We start from the raw sequence: 26636 nt of genomic DNA on the forward strand, positions 1-26636 counted from the left end.
TCAAAGAAATGTGGTTTATGATCTGTTTTTAGCTCTAGAAGCAAACAAAAAAAAAAAGCCGTCAATATGTTCTTACTCCTACTTATAGCAGCACGGGCTTTAGGCACCGCAGGACAAGTGCCGTGCTTTGCTCCTTCCAGCTTTCAGAAGCCACGATTTCCCCAGCAGCCGCAGCACCGGGGCAGCATATTATCTATTTGCAAACATTTGTACTTGGACACAACTGATCAGCCTGAGTTCATCAACTTTTTGAAATTATGGTATCTGAGACATTCACCCTAAATACAGAGGCACAGCTGCCTGATGAGGGAGGGGGTGCTTGCGGGATGGGGAGGTTATTTACAGTTGTCCTGTCTCTGCTGGGTTATTGACCTATCCTGATGGTCTTAACTGCATGACACATCCGTGGTGGTCTTCATCCTTTTGTCTTAAAGGATTATTTCAATTTGAAAGGCAGAAGTTGTCTCATGTGAAAAGCAGGAGCAGTTAGCATTCAGACTCGGGTGGGAGAGGATAAGAGCTAAATGTAGTCTCATGGCAGTAATCTCCCTGCTGTCCTCTGTGGGCTATGGAGACGAGAGGAAGTCTCCTCTGAAAAGCAACTCAGGGAAGACTGATTCCTTCTCTAGAAAGTGATCCATAGCAGGACCCTTTCTGTCAAGCCGGTGGAGAGAGAACAGGAAGATAACCTTGTTAGACTGAAGTTAACTTGTGTGAGCAGCCCCCTACCCACTTGCTCTGTTTGTGCTCATGGTTTCTGTTAGCTTTGAAGAACAGATTCCCTATTGTCATCTAAATACCTTTAACTTCAGGTCAGTCTGCAAGGGCCTCCGGCTGTCAGAGGACCTGTGATAGCAATGTGTATTTTAGTTCCTTTAGTTTAAGCAGCCCATTTTGACTGGCCAGCTGGTCAAACCCATACCATGAAAGACCAATTCCTCATGGTGTTGCAATGTAAGATACTGAAAAAGAGCTGTTGTGCTACAAGCAGGAGGTAAAAGGAAAAAACAAAAGCAAACAAAACCAGGAAGCCTTGCGGCAGATGGTACCACCTGTGTCCATCTAAACCTAGCCAAAGCAATGTGCCATTTGAGTGGAGAAACCTGGAAAATCTGATGACTCAGTCTGAATAAATAGGGAGACAGTGAGTGAGATTTCTGGCTCGTGTCCCAAGCCTCTTATGAAAAATGCTTCCTATTTTGTAAAACAGAAAATTGAGTACAGTTTGGTGGCATCATTCTCTGGCACAGCTGATACCAACTACAGACTAAAATGCCTGGTGTACCCATGTGACAACTGACACATAAGTGGTCTGATGACTCTTTGCCAGTTGCTGGGTTACGGTTGAACCTGTTTTCCCAATTTCCGATGTTATTAGGAGGGTCATACCTTTATTACTGGGGATATAACTGGCTGGACACAACAGTCAGGGCTGACAGCATTCAATTCCTTTTCCAGGCTCAGCCAAATACTAATTTCCATGCACTTCAGTTGTTGCGTCTGCAAAATTGAGATGTGAAACAACTGTGCAAGACGTACCCAAATCACCATTCGGCAGTGCTTGCAAAACTGCTCTAAAGGAAAGAGGCACCATGGATGTATAAAGGGGACTCTGCAGCAGGATGGAGTCTTGTTTCCTTGCTGACTACCTCCACCTCCTTCCTTCTTGGCTGTTGTTGACAGTATCATGATCTTTCACATACCTCTGCACTTCCTTTTACTTGTGCATTTCCTTTTCCTTTATATGCTTAAGTTGCACCAGATCTGTTTTTCCCTTTGTCGGTAATACATAGAAAGAAATGTGCCCTTTCCCTTGGTCCTAACGTCTAAGATTTTTGTCTGTCTGTCTCTTGAGTTGGCTGTGTTGCTTATACATACCTCCTACGGCTTCCCTCAGTCCCAGTCCCAGCCTACGCTCTCCAGTTAGGCCGTATCATGCAGCTGTGGTCTAAATATCTCACCCAGCTCTTCTCCTCTGTCTCTCGTCTCAGAACTTTGCTGAGTATCCATGGTCATACTCCACCCGGTGAGGGTGCAGGTTCCCTCAAACAGCTTTTCCCTGGGAAGAGATGAATATACATAGCCTTAAAGAATGTGTTACCACAACAACTAGATATAGGGAATGCAAACAAGAAATTAAATCCCATTGAACATTAACAAAATAAACTTGGTTTAGTACTAGGCAGCCTCAAGGAACACAAAGGGAAAATAAAAGCCCTGCTGATGTTTGTGTCTTACCTTCCCTGGGGAGCCGGCGTTACACAAGTCTCAAAGCCAGGTTCAGCTGAGATGAGACGGTTTTGCAGAAAAGGTGGTGGATTTTGCTGGGTGTTGGGGTCTCTTTCCCCTGGGAGCTGTCATGCAGTGATCTTTTAGTGTGTGTGTCGGCATTCGCTGCAAACTGTTTGAGTGGGCATCGCATGCATTACTAAAAAGTGACTGAGAAATAACTGTGTGTAAGAAACAGGTTGTGGCATTCAGCACTCACTACGTCTATTGACAGGGATATCTTTTTGAGGACAGTTGTCATTTTCACGGTCACGTTGAACAATCTACATGAACCCTTTTTTATCACTTTTTGGCATATACAGTGACGTTAAACAATATCAGATGGTATTTTATACTTCCCTAGAGGGACAGGCACTGTTTCTCTTCCATTCTTAAATGTTTGATCGTGGGAGGTGCTGAGTAGTGCCATTGATAAGAGCATGTTCAAGCTCTAGCTAGAGGAGTGCCAAATCATACAATACCCCATCTGTAATGCCAGGCATTCTTTCTGGTAATATCAGTTGAACTCTCAGTTCTTCAGTAATTAGTTGTACATCTGTGAGCAACTGTCCATCTGATTTATTATCCGAGCAGCTATTGAAATACAGAACATTGCCCCATTTAGCCTCAGGATTGAAAGCTATGGTGTGCTAAAGTTGTGTTTAAAATGTAATAAAATTGACTATATATAAACAAATTACAAGTTTATGGGACACTATAGACGATCTTAAATCAATATTTTCAAGTTCATAAATTTAAGGTGATTAAGCGTAGCTTAATACATATGAATATATATTTTAATTGCTGCCTTCTTTTATTTAGAAAGAAGATTAAACACTGTCCTGGAAAATAACTTGATTGTAGTGAAGAAGGCTTAGCGGAAAAGTGAATGTAAGTATTTCACAGCATGTGTCAATTATTTATGTTTGCAAACTATTGACATTGTTGATATTATAAATCGTGCTAAATTGGCAGCCTAATTTAGCAAAAAGACCACTTTAATGTGGGGAGGATGCTGCATCTGATCATTGTGCGTATGTGTGTGAGGTGTAAAATGTCTATTATGTGGTTTTCAGTATGGGTCTGTAGGCTATAAGTACCTAAATGCTTTTAGTGGGGCCACGTGTTTTTAGTTTGCATGCTTATGAACTGTTCACAGGAAAAGTGTCAGCATGAAGTTGTCACTAAGTGCCCTTAAAAAGAAAAAAAACCCACCACTATCCTTGTATAAATACCCGTGGAGATCCTTAAATTCTGTAATGTGGACATATTTTCCATTTCCAGAGGAATTTAGTCTCACTTGGAATAATGCAGCTAGTATATAGTATTTTTCTGTATATTTGCCCCAAAGATGTGAGTTTATAGTAGAAGAAGATTGCACTGTGGATTGGCAATTCAATTTAGAGTGAAATACAGTGGCTGCAAGTTCCGGGCTAAGTGCATCATTGCTCACTTGAGGTCACTTTTTCAAACCTGGAGTCAATAGTTCTCTAACAATAAGAGCTTTGGTTCATTTTCTAGACACTTTTGAAACTGTTACTTTGCTGGTGAATACCCCATTATTTTTCTTAAAGTAATTGCTTTCCCTAGCTCTATTTCATAATAATGCAAACTCCCTAACTGTGTGCATGCACATGTGTATATGTACGTACATCTTTGTGTGTAAAGCAAAGCCGTATCTCTGCAAGTCATACCCCAGGAGGCTTTGAGTGGCTCTGGTGTGCAGGGTAGTGATAGTCATGAACTTGTAGCTGCCACGGATTCGTTCCAGTATTTTTTCATATTGCATTTTTCCCACGATCTCACCTTCCATTTCCCAGAGGCTGCCTGATGAGTTTGGAAGCAGTCAACTAAGCCTTTCCAAATGCTGGATAAAGCACAAAATTCATGACTTAAATGTCAAATAGGACAGTGATCCTGTCTTAAATGTCTAAAAAGCTGGGAGAGTTTTAATTTTAGCCTTTGGGCTTTTATAAACTTGTCTTCTAAAATTACTAACTGACCAATAGTACTGAAACAGTGAGCTACTGCAGAGACACTGTGAAATGCTGGCTGGTTTATATAGAGTTGTCTACTGATATGGGGTTGCTTGAAATAAAGATCCTCAGATTTGACAACATTGTACCTAAGCTAAAGATTTACAGGCTAGGCTCTGCATTGACCCTCTACATTACTGGTGTCTGTCCCAGTCTGAAACCTGTGTAGGCTTATAAGATATAAAATCAAATCCAGCGTGTATTGAACAAAACAAACAAAGTTTGAAGGCATTTACTGGGACTAGTCACTTTAGTTGCTTCAGGGTCCTAAAAGTACGTCTTGAGTCAGCTCGTTCATGCCGGTGGCATTTCTTGAACAATTCCATGTGTGTGTGAGAAGTTTGTACATGTAAAAGTTTTTCTTTCTTGAGTTACTTTCAAATTATTCTCATCACTCAATCTTCAACTTTGGTTTGGTAGGATAGCTGGTAGGATTTTGGCTTTGGTTACCCATAAAGCCAGAAAGTGGAATAAACTTGCAGAAACTTCCTCTTCCTCATTCTCTTCCAACAAACTTCTGGACTGACCTTTCATAGAGCTGAAAGCCAAAGCTGGAATGCTGGAGCAATCCAGCAAAACGTTGGTTTGCTGTGTTTCTTTGCCTGGTGAAGAGGAGAGAGAAGATGGGGAGAGCAAGGGGGCTTTTTTTCCTCTTAAAAAATAGGGAAAGGCTGGGAAAAACGTGAAATGGACTGGAGGGAATGATAAGCTGCTAATTGTACTGCATTATACTGGTGATGTATCAAAATAATCTTGAGGCAGTGACTGCAAGGAGAAGGAAGGGGAGAGTGTACCTTAGGGAATCAGGAGCAGGCACCATCAAGTAGAGCACAGGCAGGAAAGTGCACAGGGCAAGGAAAAAAAGCACCCAGCCCTAATTAGATACCAAAATTAGGTTCTCGCTGCACATCTTGTAATCTGAGATCCCTGGAACAAGTTCTTAAGGTAGCACTGAGAGTTTTGTTCACTGTTTTCAACAGTATTTCTTATGTTAAATGTGTGCTCTGACACTGTAAATAGCCTGGTTCAAACACCCTTGTGAAGGGTGAGGACCACGTCATGTCATGTGCTGTCACTAAGCTCTGCTTGCTGGTAAGCAGGCTTTTTCTGGAAAGTCTACAGAGATGCTTTTTAGACTTCTAGGATTATAAAGTGGTTGCTCAAAAAGAGTGCCCATCCCCAAAACGTCCACCTCAGTTTCAGGATCCAGCTGGGTATTGTAAAATTAATTGTAGTTTATAAGAGCTTGGCTCCTATATCATGAATGCTATAAATAATTCTCAGCAGCATTTGGATAGCATGGTAAATAAGGCATAGAACCACACTGGATAATGAGGAGAAAAATAAATATTGAAGAGTTGGTAGTTCATTAAGTAATGTCTATGCTGTGCATGAAATGAGGCAGGGGAGGAGGGGAAAAAGTCTCCCATCATAGAGACTATCTTCGTGAAGAATTTGCGTAAGAAACTTTAATTCTGGTATTTTCTAGATGACAGTCCATCAGACTTGAGTCCCCAGAATCACCTCTAAGACTCATCTTTACATCCATAGCACTTAAGTCACTGAAGCATGGGGTAACAGTTGTTCAGTATCTTCTGTGTGTCGGGCAGTGGGTGAGAATGAGACGTGGGCTTTGCAAAATATTCTCACAGAATTTCTGCTGTCATCACCTTGAGACCCTAAAGGGCCTTTGCTGGGGGAGGGGGGGCCTACACAGGTGTTGCATCTATCTTCATGCATGTGCTTTCTGGCATCTGTTCCACTACCTGTGTCTTGTCTTTTTTTCTTTCCCTTCGGCCCTGTGTTGCCTGGCTGCAGTAAGGAAAATGCTGCGGCTCCAGGAGAGATGATGTCTCCGTGCTACCAGCACGAGTAGCCTGTGACACCAGGTCAGGCTGTAACCACCAGCAGTAGCAACCACAGGAAAGCCCTGCATAATGATCTCTCTGGGGTGCTCAGAGCAGCGTATTTGGAGACTTATGCTGCTGTTTTCCCATATGCTATCAAGTACATCCTTTTATTTCCCTCTAATCTGGCTTTATATTCACTGGGCCATGTAAAGGCCAAATGTCATGCCTTTGCTGCTAGATCTTTGTGACAAGAGTGTCCAGGAAGTCCTGCCTTTATTATGGAGCATGGAGTGGCTGGGAGAGAGCTGGCTCCGCAGGCAAGCCTTGGCTCCTCCTCTTTCTCTGGCAGCAGCCTACGTGGGTGACCCATCTACCAAAAGCATCGTGCAGCTCTGGACTTACTTCATATCACTGGCTGCAGATGAGACTGTAACAGTTTTGCCCATATGTTGGCACCTTTCCCTCTATGGAGAAATGAGGCCACGCTTTACCAGTAGATGCAGTACTTAAATATCTGCGATGTGTTAGGAACTTCTCATACTTCACTTTGAGACCAGCCTTGTAAAAAATACTAGTAGGTTAGTTACAAAAAGGTGGTTTATTGGGGGTTAAGGGTGTCCTCTCTCCCTACATTCAGTAGCATTTGACCTAAGCCTATGGGTCTGGCTACAAGACCCACAGGAGAGAAGATTCTTGCAACAAAACTTAGCTTTTATTTAGAGGTATCTATCATCTTCCTTGAAACATAGATCAGCATGTCAGTCTTCCTTTCTTGTATTTCTCTGAAATAATCTCCTGGAGAATATGTAGAAAAACAAACAGAAGATTCTTTACCATTTTAGGAGGAATGGAGACAAACTCAACTTCAAAATACTAGCTATTTTAAATGCAAAATGATCCTTCCTTAATTAATACTTGGCAAAGCATTTTAAAGATCAAAGTGTCAATATTAGCTAATTCTCATGACACACCTGTCAGGTAAGTAAAAATTATATCCATTTATAGCCCAGGAAGCTAAAATACTGTCTAACATCAGCATTTTCACAGTTGCTACCTAGTTAATTTACTGAAATAACCAGTATAATTCTCAGAGGTTCTGCATATTCTTAGTTGTCCTAAATTATACTTGGAGCTTGAGACGATTCGCACTTTCGAAACCGAGTGCAAGTATTTTGGTACAGAAATGTGGGTATGGCAGCTGAACCTGAGGCATCCACACTTAAAGCTTTTTCCAGACTTAAGCATCCCTAAAAAGTCTATGGCTGGGACGCCCATGCTGTCAATTCCCAGGCTGGACTCGGGCTCCTGCCCAGCTCTTAGAGTTTAAGGCAAAGGGCGGTTTCTCGGTGGAGCTGCAAAAGGGATGAGGTATACACAGGCTTGGGAAGGTCAGTCTTTAGAGATGTTTTTTTTTCGCAGGAAGGTGTGTATCGAAGGAGTGTTTAGACTGGGAGAGGGTGCTTGAAGTGGGAAGAAAAATGGTGTGCAATGGCAGTTAATTTTTCTACCTCCTACTGTTGTTTCCATTAGAGATGCAGGTTACCTTGTTATTTCTGTCTTGGCTCTTTCTCCTCTTGTTACAGCATCAGCAGAGTGGTATAATTGGACTGGAGGACAAATTTTTTGCTGCCCCGTTAAGCTACGACTGAAAAGGAGAGGGGATTTTGAACAAGTGCTGTCTCCCTTTCAGTATGCAGTGCAACTTGTTTCCAAGTGGTGTTTTAGCCGGAGCAGTGGTGGTGTTCGAGTGCCTTGCTTTGTCTCTGCAAACAGGTTTTGTAACCCGCTTGCTCCGTTCAGCCTGGCAATGCCCAGCCCTGAATACAGCACAAAACTTAAGGATGGCGTCACTCCGTCCCAGTCTGTTCTCCCTCTTGCAGGAGCAGGTGGGAACAGACAAAACCCCAGCCACAGGCCATCCATGGCTTGGCACTTAAAGGAGGGAAAAGCCTCGGCTACAAAAAGGGGTCTCAGGGGATTGAACAGCCCAGAGCAGGCATGTACGGCTGAATTAGGAGTTGGAATTGTTTGGCTTTCAAATTCAGGGGACTTGTTTGCTGTCTTGGCCCTGCTCAAAATGAGTAAGAGCTACTGCTAATAACAAAGCCCAAAACAGAGGAAGAGTGAAGGATTAAAACCAGAAAATGATGACTCACCCTCCCCTCTCCCCCCTCCCCAGTTTCAGTCCCCACTAAACCACTTTACCTCACCAAAGCCCCGGTGGCTTTTAGTTTATAAATAATCATGTGTTTGAAATGTTAAAATGTGTAGGCAGGGATTAAAGGATATGTGATGCCACAGCATTAAAACAGTGCAGACCTCTGCAAGGGAATTGTGAAGGAAAATTAAAACGTAGTTATTTTTGGCAAGGGCTGCAGCATCCTGGGGAGATCAAGAGAAAGCAAAAAGCAGTTTACCCAAGCCTAGCGAAACTGAGTAGAAAAGCTGGGTGCAGCTGGGTGCAGTAAAATAGGGCTTTGTCCTACTAAAGCAGAATTTGAAGTTTTGGGGTTATCCCACTTTTGGGGTGATGCGGGGAGGAGATTCACTGAGAAGTTTCTGTCGAAGGTTACCAGCCTAAGCTGCCCTCCTTTTCCTCCTGCAAAGGCTGGTGAATACCACTGCTTGGTAATCGCCCACGTTGTAACAGGTTTCTTCCTTCCCCTAATCCACGGTGGGACTGAGGTGGATGTAACACTCTCAACTCGGTTTGTCAGCCCACAGGATTTTACAGAATAAGCAGGTTGTGATGCCCGTTTGGAGTATTATTCTCTATTCTCACACGAGTGAGAGTATTGGCATCGATTTTCTTGTTGTGTCTGGCAACGAAAATTGAGAGTTGTCCCTGCTTAGAAAGAGAAATGCATTACGGACTTAGAGGGAACTGTTGCAAATCAGTTGTCAGTATTGACTCTAGCATTGATTCTGGAGTTTGAATATCATTTTTAGTATCATTCATTGGATGCTACGTTAGTTTTGTCTCCATAAACCTTTGATCCCTGGCCAAAGCGAGCCCTTTCATGGGGCTGCCAATGTTGGAGTCGGTGAAATTTGCCTCCTCAGCCCCCTTCTTTTTAATTTTAGGCGAGTGAATGATACTGGTGTGAGCAATACCAGTGCGAAAAGGCACAGATTAGGGCACTGTTCTGCTGCTTTTCTTGCTTATGATCTTGCTGCTGTCTGCTTGTTGGTACAGGGGAAGCCTATGAATGCCTGTAACAACTGTGCAATTACTAATAAATGAACAATTTTTGGAGGCCCCATTCATTTTAGGTCTAGTTAATTTTTGATACACACTCCAAGCCTACAGAACCCAGGGCATAGGGCTTTGGGGGGATCTCCGTGGGGGAGGGCAGGGCAGTGCCACCCCCTCACCTCAGCTTCCCCACAGCTCCCTTCTGCCCCACAGCCTGGAGTAGTGGCCCCTGCTGCTCCTGGCATGGGGTTTTCACTCCATGGCTTTCAGACCAGGGCTGCTCCAAAAGCCCATCTGAGGCCTTCATGCTGCTGACCCCCATGGGTTTGGCGCTGGAACAGTTTGCCTGCAGGGACATTACAGCTCTCTCCATAGCTACGTTTGAGGTCTTCTGCTCCGTTCCTGCCCTGCATCCTCTTGCTTTGTGATAGTGGTGATGATGATGTTTAAGCAATTGGCTTAGGTGAACTGGTACGTTGCTTTGCTAAGTGGAAACAGTTTGCATTAATGTGTTGATTTCTATGAAATATGCCACCTCCACTGCTCTTAACCTTTGCTGTTACTTTTGTGCTAGTAAATATGAAAAAATGCCCTGTGCTCTCAGGGTGTTACTTTTTCATGCCGTTTATATGAATCTGTTTGTAAGCCTGGCTTGTGTTCTTGTTTTTTCTCCCTGCTTTAATGCATTTAAATGTATTAGTTGAGAAAAATATCTGTAATAATCTTTAGTTCAATTAAAGTTATATTTAATTAAAGGACTTAACAAGGATAAAAGTAAGAATTAAATACTTTTCTGCTTAATATTTTTTTAGGGCTAAACTCAAGGTAAGCCTCAACCTTATTTAATTCAGTTAATGCAGCACCTGCAAAAGGCATTATATTTAAAAATAGATGTTCCTTTGGACAGCTAGACAATATTCTAGTGTCCTGTTATTGCAGCACTCAATTTGATCAAGCACAATGTCATGAAGTAATGTCAAGACGTAAAAATATCTAGTTTTAGGTAGGAAATTTCTCATTGTCAGTCAGTAAGCCAATAACTTTGTAAACAGAAGTCTTCGAGGGATACACAAAATACAGTCTTGTTTATCATTACTGGTTTTCCTTAAAATTGCATCAGTTTAATTTGTGACTCGTTAAATGAATCGCATTAAATTACAGTTTCTGGGAACTTCTGAGTTTGTGAAACATTGTGACTCTTTTGTTTATACACAGCTAATATTTTCTTTAAAATGTGTCTGGAAATTTCCAGACAACTGAAGGGACTTGCCACACTTTTCTTCAAAGCTATGTTTTCTAAAAGCATGTTTTTTAAAGCTTGTTCCTTTTTCTTTTTGTTCCTTTTTTTTTTTTTTCTTTAACTTGGAGGAAGAATGATGGTGCTGGTTGCACTGGGGAGGCAGGTATGCATTGCTTTGAGAGCTCTGCCTGGTTATGTTTCATATATAAACACAGAGCTGTGTTTAACATTATTTCTTAAAAAAAAAAAAATAAAAGTCCTGAGTCCTGCAGTCCTGAGTAACATGCTCTGACATGCTCTGGGCAATCCTGCTTCGGCAGGGGAGTTGGACTAGATGATCTCTATGGTCCCTTCCAACTCTAAAAATTCAGTGAAATTCAGTGAAAAAAATTTCCCCGTCGCGGAAATGACAACTTCACAAACCATGTTATGCGCAATGTTATGGGGATTTATACTCTGACACCCTCTTCTTACCTTCCTTTCTTGAGGTGTTTTCTGCTGAGATCCTCTTAGTGCATGTCTGAGAAGTCCTGAGTACACCATAGGGGATGCCGAGGGATCCTCACTAAGAAAAGAAAGCTGGGTCACAGTTTTGACTTTGTCATTCTCTGCATCAGTTCCACATCCAAAAGTCTCCACCATAGGCTACAAGCGATTTGGCTCTTCCGGCTACTCATAGAGGGAATAAAGGGCTCACAATACTATTTCCATTGTAACGCACAGAAACATGCAGTAGAGCTTCCATCAGGGTTGGTGGAACAGATTCCTGAAGTCCTTCAGCACTTCATACAGCCAGCATCTTTAGAAACCATGAACTGTATCATTCTATACAGGAGAATCCAGACTAATCTGGTCTCTGCTCTGCAGTGGCATTGATTGCCAGTGCTTTATCAGAACTATCCAGAAATGGAATGACTATAAAGAGGTCTGCTTGGTTGCAAAGCCAAGGAGACCCTGTTCAAAGGTCAAGATGGTGCAAGGAAGGGAAGGTATGTGTGGTCAGTAACCCAGGGATGAGCCGATTCATTGCATTCCCAGGTTTTTCATACCCTTGGGTGAACTCAAATCAGGCCGTCCACCCGTATGTGAATTCTTCAGTTGATTGACTTGAAAGATATATTGGATAGCATTTGTTTATAGTGGTCCAAGCTGCAGGATATGGATTTTGTCTGGCATATAAATATTTGTGGTGCTACCCTGGGTTTGCTTTGCAGGATGTGTATGCTTCCTTCTTGAGCTGTGCCACATGAGAACGTTCTACCTGTTTGCATGATTACAGATGTTGCCTAAAGGAGCTCTATGCACAGAAATTATGTCCTAAGGGAGATATATGTGAGCAAAGCTTTTACAGCTGGGGGGCAAGCTATGCTGAGAGAAATTGTTCTTTGAAAATGTCTTTGAAGTATATATAGGACCAGGAGGAAAAGAACAAATAAATGATATAGATGGGGAATGGAAACAAAAAAACTAAAGAAAGGAAAATGTTCCAAACATATCTATTTTGCATGACTCGAGCAAAATTGAATATGCTAACATTATTGTAAGCAAATGTCGTACCCTGAAAATAGTCATCTTATACAAAAGCAGGAATTTATTCTCACTAAAGAAGACTGAGCAGAGATAACATCCTTTCCCAGCAAGCCTGTCTCTCTGTTGGCTTTAACAAGGTGAGAGGCAGCATTTCTTTCTCCAGTTGTAGGACACCTACTGACGGTGTTTTACTTAAATTGTGTCAGGATGTGTTTATACAGTCACTTTACTGGGTACCAATCCACACTGTTGCCAAACAAGGCAGGTTGGTTCTCTCTACCACTTCCATGGGTGGCATAAGTATGGGTGCAACCAAACCTCAAGCCTAAGGAAGAGCTGAAAACTAACCTGGGCAGCAGCTGAAAAATGGGTAGTTCCTGCTGGAGCAGCTCCATGAGTGTCTTCTCACCACCTCTTGCATGCCAGTACCAGCCCAAAGCAGAGACTTTGCTTTCAGAGCAAGGGACTACTGCACTTTGAGGCAACAAAGATTCTCTGTAGTGATGAACTAGGTATCAACTGTTCTGCCTAGATGTTAGGCAAAGTATAACGTTTACCCAAGATCTTTCTTTGAAATGAATGGCAGGACAACCTGCGGAGAGAGAGGGAAGCTGCTTGCTGTCAGATTCACTAGATAAAACTGAAACTCTGATCTTGTGGGACAGTATAGGAAAAATAAGGTGTCCCAAGTGGGTTATTAGGCATGCTGTGATCTTTCTCATGCATCTGTTAAGCAGCTGACAGGAGCCTTGCCTGTGACTCCAACTGCTGAATAACTGGGGAGAGGAGAGTGAGAGAAGGGGGCCACATTTGATGTTTTGCAACACATGATTTTGAGGCAAGCATCTCTGCAGTGATGCTTCTTGTCTTGTTCTGCCAACTCCTTTACTGAAGTTGAATTACATTTATTGTCTTTGGCATTAATCTAATACATCTAACGTTCTTGGGCAAGGTAAATATCTGACAGCCCCTGTGTAGTTAATTCGTCCCCATGCTTTAAAGATTTGTGGTATCCTTGTAAAATATTGTCATACAAGTAGTGGGTGGTAGAGTGCATGCTGTTACAGTAAGGAAAGTAGAGCCTTTTAAGTAAATTCCCTAAGCAGATGCACATTACAGAGTACTACTGTTTTCTTGAAGTGGTTGGAATTGCACTAGGGTCTCAATTTTCCATTCACCGGCCCTGGAAAAGGCAAAAGCATCTAAGAGACGGAAATTAGTACAAATTGATGTCATAAGTGCAAGTTTTATTAAAATTCTTGTCTATCAGTGTGTTAGTGATTTTGATAAATTAGATTACCAAATGATTTTGTTCACGACAAGTTTGCTTTCGTTATGGGTGAAATATGCAAAATAATATCTAAATAAAGACTAAGTTAAGCTATTAAATGCTGCTTCCGGGAGCAATCAGACATTTTCTGGCTTATGCTTTGATTTGAAGGCTGTCTGTCAGCCTTCATCTTTATTCGTGGTAAATAAAACCTCTTCCCTGAAGGGATCAAAGTATGAGCGCACAAGAACCATAATATTATGCCTGCCGCAATCAGTGATTTTGTAGGGATCTTGTTAAAGTTCAAGTTCTTTCCCTGCAATTGAGCTGAAATACCAGTATATGCTGGGAATAAATCAGTCACTGTTAAAGGGGATCAAGAAAGCTTAAAATACAGGGAGGCTGCTCAAGGCAGGTGTCAGCACCTTTTGGGAGAGGAGGAGCTAAACACAAAATGATAGATACCAAAGATTGTAGTTGGGTCTCTCCCTTAGCCCTTCCTCCAGCCAGCAGTTGTTGGTCCTGTAATAGTTTGAAAACCAGGGAGGTGACAGCACAGAGAATTCACTCAATGAGTAGATACCAAAGAAAGACTGAGGGACCCAAGTAAGGAGAGGTACATGTATTGAGTAAACTCTTGTGCATCATACAAATGGATACTTGGACAATCGCACTGTGAGAATGTGAATGCGCTGAAGAAACCAAACCTTCATGAACATCCTCTTGGCAGGTGACCTTCCATGGTGATGAGCGTTAGACACTAATCCAAAGGTGGTGCTGCCCATGGTCATAAGCGACAGACTGCACACCAGATTTTGTGAGCCGGGACAGAGCAAGGCTCCAAAGTGGTTAGTGCTGTAACAACCCAGAAAGGTTTAATGGAAGTTAAAAAAGATCTGATTGAAAAGCTCCATGCTCATTTGGGAGGAGGCAGCTTTTCATAACGTGATTAAGTATTTACATGAAGATCTAATAGATGACATTGTGGAGAGAACTAACAAAGTTTGTTGTAACAGTAATAAGAAGCCCAGGTAGGAACAAAAAGAGTATCATGTAGTTTGGGAAAAGAAACTGCTGTGCGCAAGTGGCTGAGCATCAACCTGTGTGGGATTAGCTGATCTCAGAGCTCTTTCAGGCACAAAAGGGCCTGGCAGTGTCTGTTAATAAGCTCTGACTGAAACACGCTGCCTAATGGCAAAACATTGATTGACTCTCATTTAATATTATTTCTGGACTGTGGCGTATCTGACATGGCCCAGATTTTGAATTTTGGTGTCTCTTCTTTCTGGTTTATTTCTGTGCATGGCCACTATAACACAGTGCTTAGGGTAGGAGTGAAAGCACCATACCACAGGTTTCTCAACTAAATATCGAGATCGTACATCACTTGACAGAGTGTTGCTTTCACGTTCACACAAATGTAATTCCCTTTTGTTGAGAGTGCAATAAGACAGTATAACTGCCATAAGGACCAACAGATGATGTAAAGTATTTGGTGAAAGTGTAAGTTGCTCAAATACTTAATAATTGTTGTATTAACTGTTTTCATGGAATAATGAAATGTAATATTCTAAAAAGTAAATGTCAGATTATGGTTATCTAGGGATCTGTTGCTGCTCTACAGTGTTACATTATTAAAGGCATCTCTGTCTTTTTATCTGCTTAGTTATCCCTGGTCCTCTGTCATTACTGCAGTACAGAGGCTGAGGATTTACCCTGTGCCAAACAGTGATCCACAAGCTGAGACAGGGTTAGAAATTCTTGGTTTTATTCCGTAGACCATCCTGGTTTAGAGTTTGGACTATGAAGACTGCGCTTCCTTCCTGCAGACCACTCGGTTCTAAAAATAACTGTTTTCTGAAAGCTTCCATATGAAGTGTCTATGTATGCTTATTAGATGTAATTTCCCTGTTGCTTTTGCTTGGGTGTCATTTCTTTGTCCTGCTTTGGTTCCCTCTGAATTTTGAGCTGAGCTCTCAGGGGATGAGCGTGCTGGAGATCACCATGGCAACACTCGGAAAAATGCACACGGCAGTTGCCAGGCTTCGCCGCCGTTATCCCTGCAAGAGCTCTGATGATCTGTGGACTTGCGGACTTATTCAGGAGCTGTGAGAGGGATGGAGTCAATGGCTGAGAGCTGGGGGTACCGTGGCTATTAAAAATGTTTCCTGTGTAAATTGAGGAACTCTGGATATTGTTTGCTGATGTACAGCACCAGCATCCAGCATTTTCATAGCTTACCGCTAAGATTTCCCTGAGCAAACTGCAAACCTTCTTTTATTCCACATAATTTTAATATTAGTCTCTCATGTCTTAGCTCTCCCCATTTTAACTCAAGACTGCTGTGGGAGCCATTGCAAAGGCAAAGTTGTTATCCTGGTAAAAGCTTAAAGATGGTTGATGATAAAACATGTCATAAAGATTATGATGCAGAGTTTAAAAGAGGTGAGTGCTCATATCCCTGCTGTTCCCAAATCCTTTTTCAGGAGAAAAAGAAAACATTCAAGGAGGAGTTATTTTATAGACGAGTTTTTCACGGCAGTGGCTGGGAGAGAATGGATTCTCTCCGGCCGCAAGAAATAACAGAAACTGGATAAAAGTGTATTGCCTTCTGAGACAAGAATTAGGGGCTCTAAGTTGTGTTCTGACAGGGGAAGTGTGAAGTGTGAAGTTTTGTTTTGTATTACTGAAATAAGAAGTACAACACATCCCAGTACATGGAGGGTTTATTGTGGGTTTTCTTGCTTTTTTCCTCCTTTTTTTTTTTTTTTTTTTTAAACTACTATCTCAAGTCCACCAACTGTAAGGCTAGACCACCAGAAGGACGTGGGCTTGTAACGCTCAGAGCAGTGACTAATTTAAGTGTGATCAGCAGCCTTGAATAAGGTGCCTCTGGTTCCAGTTACTAAGCCCGTAAGAGCAAAATCTGTGAACAAACAGGACGCAGAGCAGGAATGCCCAAAATAGTTGGCAAGGAATGCTTAGGAGAAAAATGTATTTGAAACCTTCCTTTAGAGTGGTTTTCCCAGGCCCGTTTGTGGATGCATAGAGGTCAATACCCATGTTAAACTGAGGGGAGCTCAGATTCCCACCCTGGAAATGGGTTACACATTTTGCATTCATCACTGGGTAAAATACACAAGCTGGTCCCGCGCCAGGAGCCCAAGTCACCCACGCACTGCAAAGGCATCTGGTAGCAAAGCATCAGAGAGATGGGTGTGGATGCAGTCAACAGCCTGAATCAAGGTTTCCCAATTCCTAAAAAAAGCTTTCTTGCTACAGAGCTAGTGTACAAACACCGCATGCTCCACTCTCTCCAGCCAAGGGCATGCATTTCTTGTTGAATGTAGGTGGCTGTGGCAGAGATCCCCACTTCTGTGTTTAAGTGTTAAAAATCCTGGATAGAGCTTCTACTGGAGATAAGCGTAATAATGTTTAGTCTGAGGTTCCCAGACAGGCTTGAGCAAGAGAAAAACAGCAGAGCCGCTGAGTGCTGACAAGGTGAAGGTAGTTCAACTTCTGTAGAATCCAGAACTTGGGGGAATTTGGAGGGGGAGAAATAGAAAACTAGTGGTATACATGGGCAGAAGTTACAAGAACGGCACTCTGGTATGACAAACAAACTTTAGGAATGCTAATTCCATTTTTTCTCATTATAGGGCTAAGAATGGTTTATTTCAACATGTAACCATTAAAATGGAATAAATTGGCCAATTTCCTCCTAAGGCAGATTAATTAAATAGACTCACACATGCCTCTTCGTGAGAAGTAGTAAAATTAAAAGTGATGCTACATATTTTAACCCATTTATAGGGAGTAGAACTTCAGCAGATCAGGAGGTGTTGAAACATTCGTTTAAATGTTGGCCAAAGAGTCCAGCACTCTTAAGAGACTCACTGAAGAGAAACAAAGTTCATGGGTTATTTTAATTTCCTGTTTGTCTATTTAAAGTTCATATTTTAAAAATGGGACTGAAAAAAGCATATTCCTGTGTTTTGGAAGAATCTGATTCCCAAGATTTCATTGAGATAAAACTTTTTAAAACTTAATGTTAAAAGAAGTATTTATGCATGGTGACGTGGTTCTAGGCAAACCCTGAACTCCAAATGCAGTTGACAGGGATGCCACAAGTCAAAAAATGTTGTACCTGAGCCTTATTTTTTAACAGTAAAATCTAAGAGAAAAATGTGGAGGTTATGTGGGTCACCACTCTGCCAGAATGCATAATGTAAACAGGATAAAACAACTGGGAGCTCATGGAATCTCAGCATGAACGAAGTTTTAAGAAGTGCTGACTTCTTACTGCAACTTCTAGCATCAGCATTAGTTGAATCCAGTGTATTTATCTTCCTCTGCCATTCTCACTAAAATTAGATTGTTTACATTTTTGAGCAAGCTAATGGCACTGTCATTTACTGCTTACTTCTACTAGGCAGAAGCAGCCCAGTGGAGAGCCAATCAGTTCCTTTCACCTCTAAACCACAATTATTAGGATAATGGTTGAGGCTTTATAGAAAAGTTTCTCCTAGATGAGAAAGTGAGAGATTAGAGGTTTCTGATTCCTCTCCTGTGCTGAGATGTAGAGCTCTCGTGAGGCACGCAATAGTTAATTGCGCCAGTTCCTGAGGGCTCTGTAGAGAAAGGAGGGCAAAAAGATCTTCAGAAGCTTTCCCAGAAAACCAGGTTTTGGTGCTGACCAGGACTAATACCCAGTATTGTTTGTTACAGGTCCATTTGTTCCTAAAAATGTAAATGTCTTATCCTTGAGATTCTTGCACTAACTCATTATTTGAATATGTCTTGACTTCGATGTGGAAAAGCAATTTCTGCCGTGTATAAAACATTATTGGGAAAAATACATTTTTCTGCTCATATAGTGAAAGAATTTTCAATTCAGCCCCATTTCCCTGCCTCAGCCCTGTTATTTCTAATGATGCTTTCACCTAGCAAATCCAGGCCTTGAAGAGAATAATGCAGTAGGTAACACTTTTAATCAGTATAGGAAATATGAAACAGCAGGGAATGAATTTCCAACTGTGCAAACAAAAAAAAAAAAAAAAGGGAAAAATGTGAAAGCTGTTTTTTTCATTTCTTTCTCCTTAGATTGGTCTTACCCATGGAGCTTTTATGGTTCCACAGTTGCATACTTATCAATAATTGTTTCCTAATTCTGCTCCGTTTCTGCACTGAAGTAGTATAAAATGTTGAGCTTCACGCAGCCAGTCAATTTTCAAGATCCCATGTGGACAACAGAAACCAGTGTGCTGTTAGTAATCTGTTAAAAGGATAATTTTCCTCTTGTATTGGTGTTTAATTGGATGGAATCTCAAATCTTAATAGTACCTGCGTTGCTTAAATACTGTTCTCCTCAAGATGTGACAATGGATGGGGAAGGGCTGCTCCTTTGAACAGGAAGCTTCTCTCTAATTACTCTAAACCATACCGGAGTAGGGAAGAAAAGAAGTTTACTGAAGTAATTTCAAGAGTCAGAATCGGATACTTACTCATGGCAGCTGTTCATTTATACTGGGCTGTTATTAAATAACGTGTAAACCGAAGATGTGTTTGGGGAAGGCTCACACCGAGGGGCGTTTCAGCAGGGATGAGGGATGCGGCAGTTGTTTGTCAGTCACGAGCAGGTTGGTATAGACTGCACAGCTCGGTATTGGGCTGTGCCTGTCTGTGTTCTGAACCCCCCCCACTGGGGCCCCTGGGTCTTATCGCAATATGAAAATAGTGGTTGTCTGAAGCTGCATAGCCCAGGGCCAGAGCAAAGGCCAGCACCTGACTGAGGCCAGGGCTGCGGGACAGGAACGGTGGGCTTGCAGCAACTTGCATCTTTTCTTTGCCATTTATTGATGTATTTATTTATTTTCCCAGCGTGAGGTACCAAAACTGTGAATTTTATATATTTGCGTTCAGTGTACAAGGAGGAAGATTGTTAGAGGGGGAAGGGAGTGTAAAACCCTTGGAGACAATGGGGAGACCAGAAGTCAGTGAGTGGGTTTTTGTATGGCCAGGGATGGGAAAGACAGGTAGGGTATCTGTGCTGTGGGCCGGGGAGGCTGTTGGAAACCGGGAAGCGTCATTCAAAATACACCCCACCTGGAGTAGTGCGTCCAGCTCTGGAGTCCCCAGTACAGAAGGATATGGACCTGTTAGAACAGGTCCAGAGGAGGGCCACAAAAATGGTGAGAGGACTGAAGCGCCTCTCCTATGCAGAGAGGCTGAGAGAGTAGGGGTTGCTCACCCTGGAGAAGGCTCTGAGAAGCTGTTATTGCAGCCTTTCAGTATATAAAGGGGGTTTATAAGATAGATGGAGAGAGGCTTTTTACCAAGGCTTGTAGTGACAGGACAAGATACAACAGTTTTAAAGTGAAAGAGGGTAGATTTAGATTGGACATATGAAGAAGTTCTTTTTCTATGGGAGTGATAAGACACTGGAACAGGTTGTCCAGGAAAGTTGTGGATCCCCCATCCTTGGAAGTATCCTAGGTCAGGTCGGATGGGGCTTTGAGCAACCTAATCTAGAGAAAGATGTCCCTGCCCATGGCAGGGGGATTGGACTAGATAGTCTTTGAAGGTCACTTCCAACCTAAACCATTCTACAAGTCTATAAATTTGAGTCTATAATGATTCTAAAGTCCTGTCCAAATAATGAAAATTAGAACATCATTTTAACTCCAGCAGGTTCAATATTAAAGTTTTAATGCAATTAGGCAGGCTAATAAAGGTTTTTGAAGAGTGACTTGCCAGAGTAGGCTAAACTAATCCTCAGACCTCCTTCAGCCATGCCAGGAACAAAAAAATCAGTGTAGGGCCAACTGGCGGCTGGGATTTGAAAGGATGCTCAGAGAGGCTGTGGCCCTTACAAATATTTCATTCATTCTTGCTGCATCCTGTTCCCTCTGGAAGAGGTCAGGGATTTTTCATGGTGAAGTCCTTTGGATGGGTGGGACTGGGCAGCGCTGGCACAGGCTTGCTTGAGAACCTGTCTTAGTGAGAAATGACTAAGTGATAGATCTCATGTTTATACAGAAAAAGATGAATTTAAATACACAAAAAGGAAATGTCTTTGAGTATCCAGCTCCACATAGAAGAGCTAAGACCTTTTTCTTCCTTCTGCTATCACTGGGCTCTGGCATAAGGTTTTTCCATGCAGAAATGTAGTTTTTTAGCAATTGTTATGGGCCATTAGGAGGTGACTTATTTCTAAGTTATCTCTCTTGCTATTATTCACTGTCCTCTTTCTTCCCAGTCTCTCTTCCATTAAAAAAAAAAAAAAACCTGGCAAATAAGTCAGGATAGTGAAAAACAATTGAAATCCTTCCACAAGATATGGGATTTGGCAATTCCCCAGGATGAAAGGAAAAAAGATGATGTGAATGTAGCAGCACACTCCTGATTCCTTATTTACATATTCTTGGTTCAAATAAATAGGGTCCAATTAAGATATAGGCGATTAGGGCTAAAAAGGAGTGGGTTAGAAAGCCATTTATTTCCAAACACCATTTTGAAAGAAGCAGTCTTGCCCAAGACCTCACAACTGTCGCCCACTGTGGTATGAAGGGAGAACCATACACTTGGATGTTTCATCGCCGGATGCAGTACAGTGCAAAGCTCTTGAAAGCTTCCAGTCATTAAACTTTGCTAAACAACATGAAGCTTTTTTCAGAGAATGGTACTCCTGCTTCAGTGAACTGGCCACCATCCAGCCCTAATAATTACCTTCTGCCTATCTAAATTGCTCTGTTTATTTAATTGGACAAGGTCATATGTCAAAAGATGTTGTTGGGTAGGGTTGGTGACGCTAGGACAATAGGTACTGTGTCACCCGACTCATTCAGGGCCGGGTGAAGCAATTCCTAAGTGCAGATCATAGTGATTTTGTGCAAATCACTCTGAAGCTTGCGAAGGACTTCATAAATCAAATAGCAGTTCCAGTAAGTTTAAACAAAGAGTTATTAATAAAAGTGCTTATCCCTGTCAGGTTACCTAGACCATGGTGGGAGTTGCATAAGAATATTGTTACAGTATTTTAGAATGTATAAAAGAGAGAGGCCTGGTTTGTACTAGAAACAAAGAACTTTCTCTATATGCATGTGCCATGGGTTTATGGTCATCCCATACTGATGCCTAGAAGCAGTGCTGGAGGGAATAAAGACCATTGAGTCTTCTAAACAAAGGTGGTTGTCTCTTCCAAGTAGATCTTTTTTTCCTGTCACACTGCTGCTTAAAGGCTAATACAAACCCTAATAAAACGGTACGATACCCACTGCACTTTGAGCTGTGTTAACCATGCTTGCTGTGCAGGAGGGACCGGGGATGTGGCTGTCAGACTGAGACAGTGGTGTTTCAGGTGGCTGCTACGGTGAAACCAGCCGTCTAACACAAAGTATGGTAGACTGCTTTGTCAGCAGTTCTTAAGCTTATTCTTAGGATTTGACCTAGACTGGAAGGATATGAGAAAGACATTACAAGTTGAGGAACTTTTTCAAATAAGCAAACAACGGTCCTGCTGAGCAGCGCTATTTTTGAGGGGGGAGATGTTTGTTTAACCACCTAATAGAGCTGGTGTGTTTTTTCCAGAGATACTCAGATCAAGCAACGGCCTCTGAAGTCAGGGGCATAGTTGTCTTGTTGATTTTTTTTTTTCTTTTTTCTCTTGTGTGTGGAGGTGGAGATCTGGCCCCCTCCCCTAGCTCCTCCTGTGGCAATGAGCATGCCTTACATACTGGTGAGACAGAGCAAGGTGACCTTGCTTTGCTCTTTGAATTATAACCTCCTCAGTTTGAACACTTCCAGTGCTTTAATTTAAACCACTGCCTCTCTTGCTGAAGGCACTGTGCAGTGGGAGTAGAGACAGTTTAAGTCCAGAGAGTGAGAGAGACTTCATTAATGGCTGGAGTACTTGAATCCCACCAGTGTTACTATCTTTAGCATCAGGGATCAATTATTTCAATGAAATAACAAATGCACCCAACACAGGCAATTCTTATCCCCATTCCATTTTCCCTATAGCTGTGTCATCTGTGTGGTTATGTTGGGGGCGGATGTCCCAGAGGTTGGCCAGTTTCTCAAGAGAGTTAAAAAGTAAATGACTTCTCACCGTATTCTCATTTCATTCTTTTCTGCAAATCTTTGTGCGCTATTAATGCTTTTACTTTTCAAAAGCCTGTCTGAATTCCCAAGTTGGTTTAATGTTACTGAATGATTATATCAATTTAGCTGAATACTCTTATTTGACATAAGCCTAACTATGTCTAAATAAATATTTATACTCAATCTAAACAATTGTAAATGGTAAGTATTGACTTAAAAGTATTTAAATGCCTTATTTCAAAAACCTTATTTAAAAACCAAACGAGACAAATAAGTATAGGTAAAGTTGAAACCTCAACAAACACACTCATCTAACTGTGTATTTTTATAGCCTGCTGGATATCACACCGTAGGAAAAGCCGTGAAAATCTATGAATGCTGGAGCTAAAAATGTGTTGTCTTTTCTCCAAAGGCAGTTTAGTGCTTTCACTAAAATCAGTGGGTGAGCCTGTATGAGAGTTTCTTCGCATTTTGATGACAGGGATGCTTTCAAACATCAAGTTAGCAGGGAGAGGAGGGTGGCTGGGCATATACTGGTCAAGGTGGACTAACTTGCATAGTAGTTTCCCTGCTGCACAACCGTAGTTCTTTCTAAAAGCACGGAAGTAGTGCTCTTGCTTACCAGTTTTTAATGACTGTGTGTGGTTAGACCTGAGGCCAAGAGGCCATTATTAAAAACCCTTCTTTTGCCTCCATGAGAATCCTGCCCACCATGTTACTGTGAAGGAAATGTGGTGGTGATGGAGACCAGAGTGAGCGGCAGAGTCCTGGCTCTGTCCTCCTCATGAGGCAGCAGAGCTGGAGACACGGTGGTGGACTTTGGGCCTTCCCTTAGCCGCTGTGAGCAGGGACCAGCCAAATGGCAGTGGCTGTCCTTTACAGACACTCCAAGTTGAAAACTAAGTGGAGAGACACATTTATGTCTGAAATGTGTATTAATTTTCTGCCTGGAAACGTTTACCCAAAACTTTAAGGAAAGTTTAATACTGTGGCTAATTTTAGCAACGTACTGGACCTCTTTGGGTACTTGTTTTGGTTTTTTTTAATATTGCCGTTAAGTTCTCATTTTATGTAATGTTTTTCACCCATGCGTCACACACCCTTTGCAAAGGAATAAAAACACTGTACCCCACCGTTGCAGCCTGGAAGAGACTTCAACTTCATGGTGGAGTAGCCTTCTTGCTCGGGCCCCTTGGCCAGCATGGTTCCATCTTTCGGCACCAACCCTTTTCTGTGCCATCTTTCTTTGAATCAATATTAGGAGTTCACTTGCCAGTCATGTTAACTCTATCGAATGGCAGTGTAGTCAACATGAGTGAACTCCAGCTTTGTATGGATTGTTGTGATATAACCCAGCAGGCAGCTAAACACCACACAGCCCTTCGCTTACTCTCCCCCAGTGGGATGGGGGAGAGAATCCGTAAAAAGGTAAAACTCATAGGTTGATATAAAGACAGTTTAATAGGACAGAAAAGGAAGGGAAAATAATAACGGTGATAAAAGAATATACAAAACAAGTGATGCACAATGCAATTCCTCACCACCCACTGACAGATGCTCAGCCAGTCCCCGAGCAGCGGCCACGACCCCCTGGCCAGTTTTATTGTTCAACATGACGTCATATCGTATGGACCTTTTGGTCAGTTTGGGTCAGCTGTCCTGGCTGTATCCCCTCCCAGTTTCTTGTGCACCCCCAGCCTCCTCACTGGCAGGGCGGTATGAGAAGCTGAGAATTCCTTGACTTAGTGTAAGCACTGCTCAGCAACAACTAAAACATCAGTGTGTTAGCAACATCATTCTAGTCTTAAATCTGAACCACAGCACTATACCAGCTACTAGGAAGAAAATTAACTCTATCCCAGTTGAAACCAGGACACTGATGCTGATATAGAACTAGTACAGAGACAAAGCCTTGTTGAGTTGCTGTTACTTGAATTCTCAGAACAAGCAAACATGGATTTCAGAGAAATCTTTTCACTTCACATTTCACAGAGAAATCACTTTTCACTTCTGAAAAGTGTATGAAAAGAATGATCTTCATAATCTCAGACATCCTCACATTTCAGTACTTCAGTAACTAATTTCTGAATATCTCTGTTGGTTACAATTCATGCCTGCTCTTCTCCCATCAAACAAATGGAGAATAGTAAGTTGAGTTTCCTACTGCCTTTTCTTTGTATCATTGTTTAAGTCCTATAGAAAGCAAGAGAGAAAAATCTGTGTTCAGATACACATGTGCAACTCCTGCTGTTTTCTGTGGGAGGTGGTGCATAGTTATTTGATGGTAGATTGTATTAACAAAATCATTTGCAAAGCTTCGTAGGATATACAATTTATTTATGTCTAAGGGTGAAGCTTCCTCTGATGTGACTCCACAGGCTCTGTACACGTGAAGCAAAAACATGTTAGAAATTTGTCTCTTGTTGAGACCTCAGTCATACTGCAATTTCCAGGTGTTGAAATGGGATTTCTGGCTTCTGGGATTTGTTTCCAGCTTTGTTTTGGAAGGGCAAATGCTTCCACGGGGGAGTTTCCAATGCTTCAAAGCCTTCCTGTGTCCGGCAGATTCTAGCCTTGCATGTTTAACAAACCTCCATGGTTTTCCTACTGTCATGAGCTCAATGGTAGGCATATTTAAAGCTTGGAGATGCAATGTTTCTGATGTCAGTCATAAATGCACAAATTATTAGCATCTGAATGTCTTTAGAAATTCAAATTAAAAAGATCAGGCCAAGGGGTAGGAATTTTTAGTCTTGTGCTAGCGCTCTGTCATGGCTACAGATTGCTGGTACCTCACATCCAGGGCATGCAGCCTGAATGGGTAAATCTCTCTCTACTATGATGTGACTGATAATACTTTGCAAGCATCATACATTTCCACTAATTGGATGCTATTACTACCTGATGCGTAGGTCATTGCTCCTAATTAATTAAGGGCCAAGAAGGTACTTAGTACTTTACAAGATGCAGATGAAGACAGATGTCTGCTTGGGAAATTAAAATGTACCAGTTTAAGGGTTTTATATAAAACCAGATCAACTGTACAAATCTGATATCTAGACAGATTCTAATAAACCTGATGAAAATTAGAGAAATTAGATCAGCTTAAAGCTAATAAAACGTGATAGAAATGTTCAAAATTGTCTGCAAAAATGCTTTCAGGCTGAAGGATTAGCATGAAGCATATTTTTACAGGGATTAGGGAGAATATTTCATGGGTAAACTAGCCCATAAAATTGGTCGTTTTTACTTGAGTCTATAGAAGGACTTCTCTCATGAAATACACAGCCTGAACAAAAACTCGCAGTCTTTGGCTATTGCAATAGTAGTTTGTTCTTTCCTTATGCACTATACATAAAATCAAAGTGCTTCTGAAACAACTAAACTGTTTATTCTGGTTACTTGGAAATAAGACTATCCAAATAAATGCTTCAGCTTATATATATTAAACACTGTAATTCTGACTGTCCTTCAGTGTTTGCAGGGCAATGCAAGTTCTGTTTTCAATGATGTCATGCTTTGAGGCATATTTCCTATTATCCTTACACATCAGCGCTATAAGCTTTATGTCTTAATGTACCCCTATAAATTTTCAGCTTATTTGCTTTCAGTTAAGAAAAGTGTTTATGCATGGTGATCATGTTTGAAGACTTTCCTAGATATATATTCTCCATTAGAAAGTGTGCAGGCTCGGTTTGAATTTAGAGTTTATCTACTGTACAAAGTTTCTAAATACATCAGGCTGCCACTGTAAATTCAAATTTGAAAAATACATATATACTGAAGTACCCCACGTACAAAGCAAATATTGTAAAATCTATTTGGATTAGACCTTTTAACCACATCAGTGGGTGCCATAAAAGAAACAGCCTAAGAGCTCAGAAGATGCACGACGAAAGCTGCCCGGTCTTTGGAGGCTGCCTGAATAATTAGGGTTGTGGGATGAAACTGGTGGTGCAAGGAGGAGGATTTACACTGCTCTCTATTTCCCTAGTATGATGTAGCCAGCCCTTAGTGGCTCTACTAACTCATGTGTCCAAATGTGCTTACCAGTAAGAAGAAAAATGTTCCCACCAGCCGCTGAGCAGCCTTGCAGTGGCCTCTCTGTCCTGCTACAAACACACAGAAGAAACTCATGTTGTTA

At 41.8% G+C, this 26636-nt stretch overlaps 1 protein-coding gene across 1 annotated transcript in view; it reads left to right on the forward strand.

Moving 5' to 3' along the window:
- The first annotated feature begins 3128 nt into the window (after positions 1-3128).
- PLXNB2 (plexin B2) overlaps positions 3129-26636 on the forward strand; it is a 114640-nt gene continuing 91132 nt past the window's right edge. Inside the window, exon 1 of the mRNA XM_074161602.1 lies at positions 3129-3159. Coding sequence (XP_074017703.1) covers positions 3158-3159 — 2 coding nt within the window. The 5' untranslated portion in view covers positions 3129-3157. The remainder of the gene's footprint in view (positions 3160-26636) is intronic.

The sequence above is a fragment of the Numenius arquata genome, chromosome 2 (assembly GCF_964106895.1).
Source record: "Numenius arquata chromosome 2, bNumArq3.hap1.1, whole genome shotgun sequence".
NCBI classification, from domain to species: Eukaryota; Metazoa; Chordata; class Aves; order Charadriiformes; family Scolopacidae; genus Numenius; species Numenius arquata.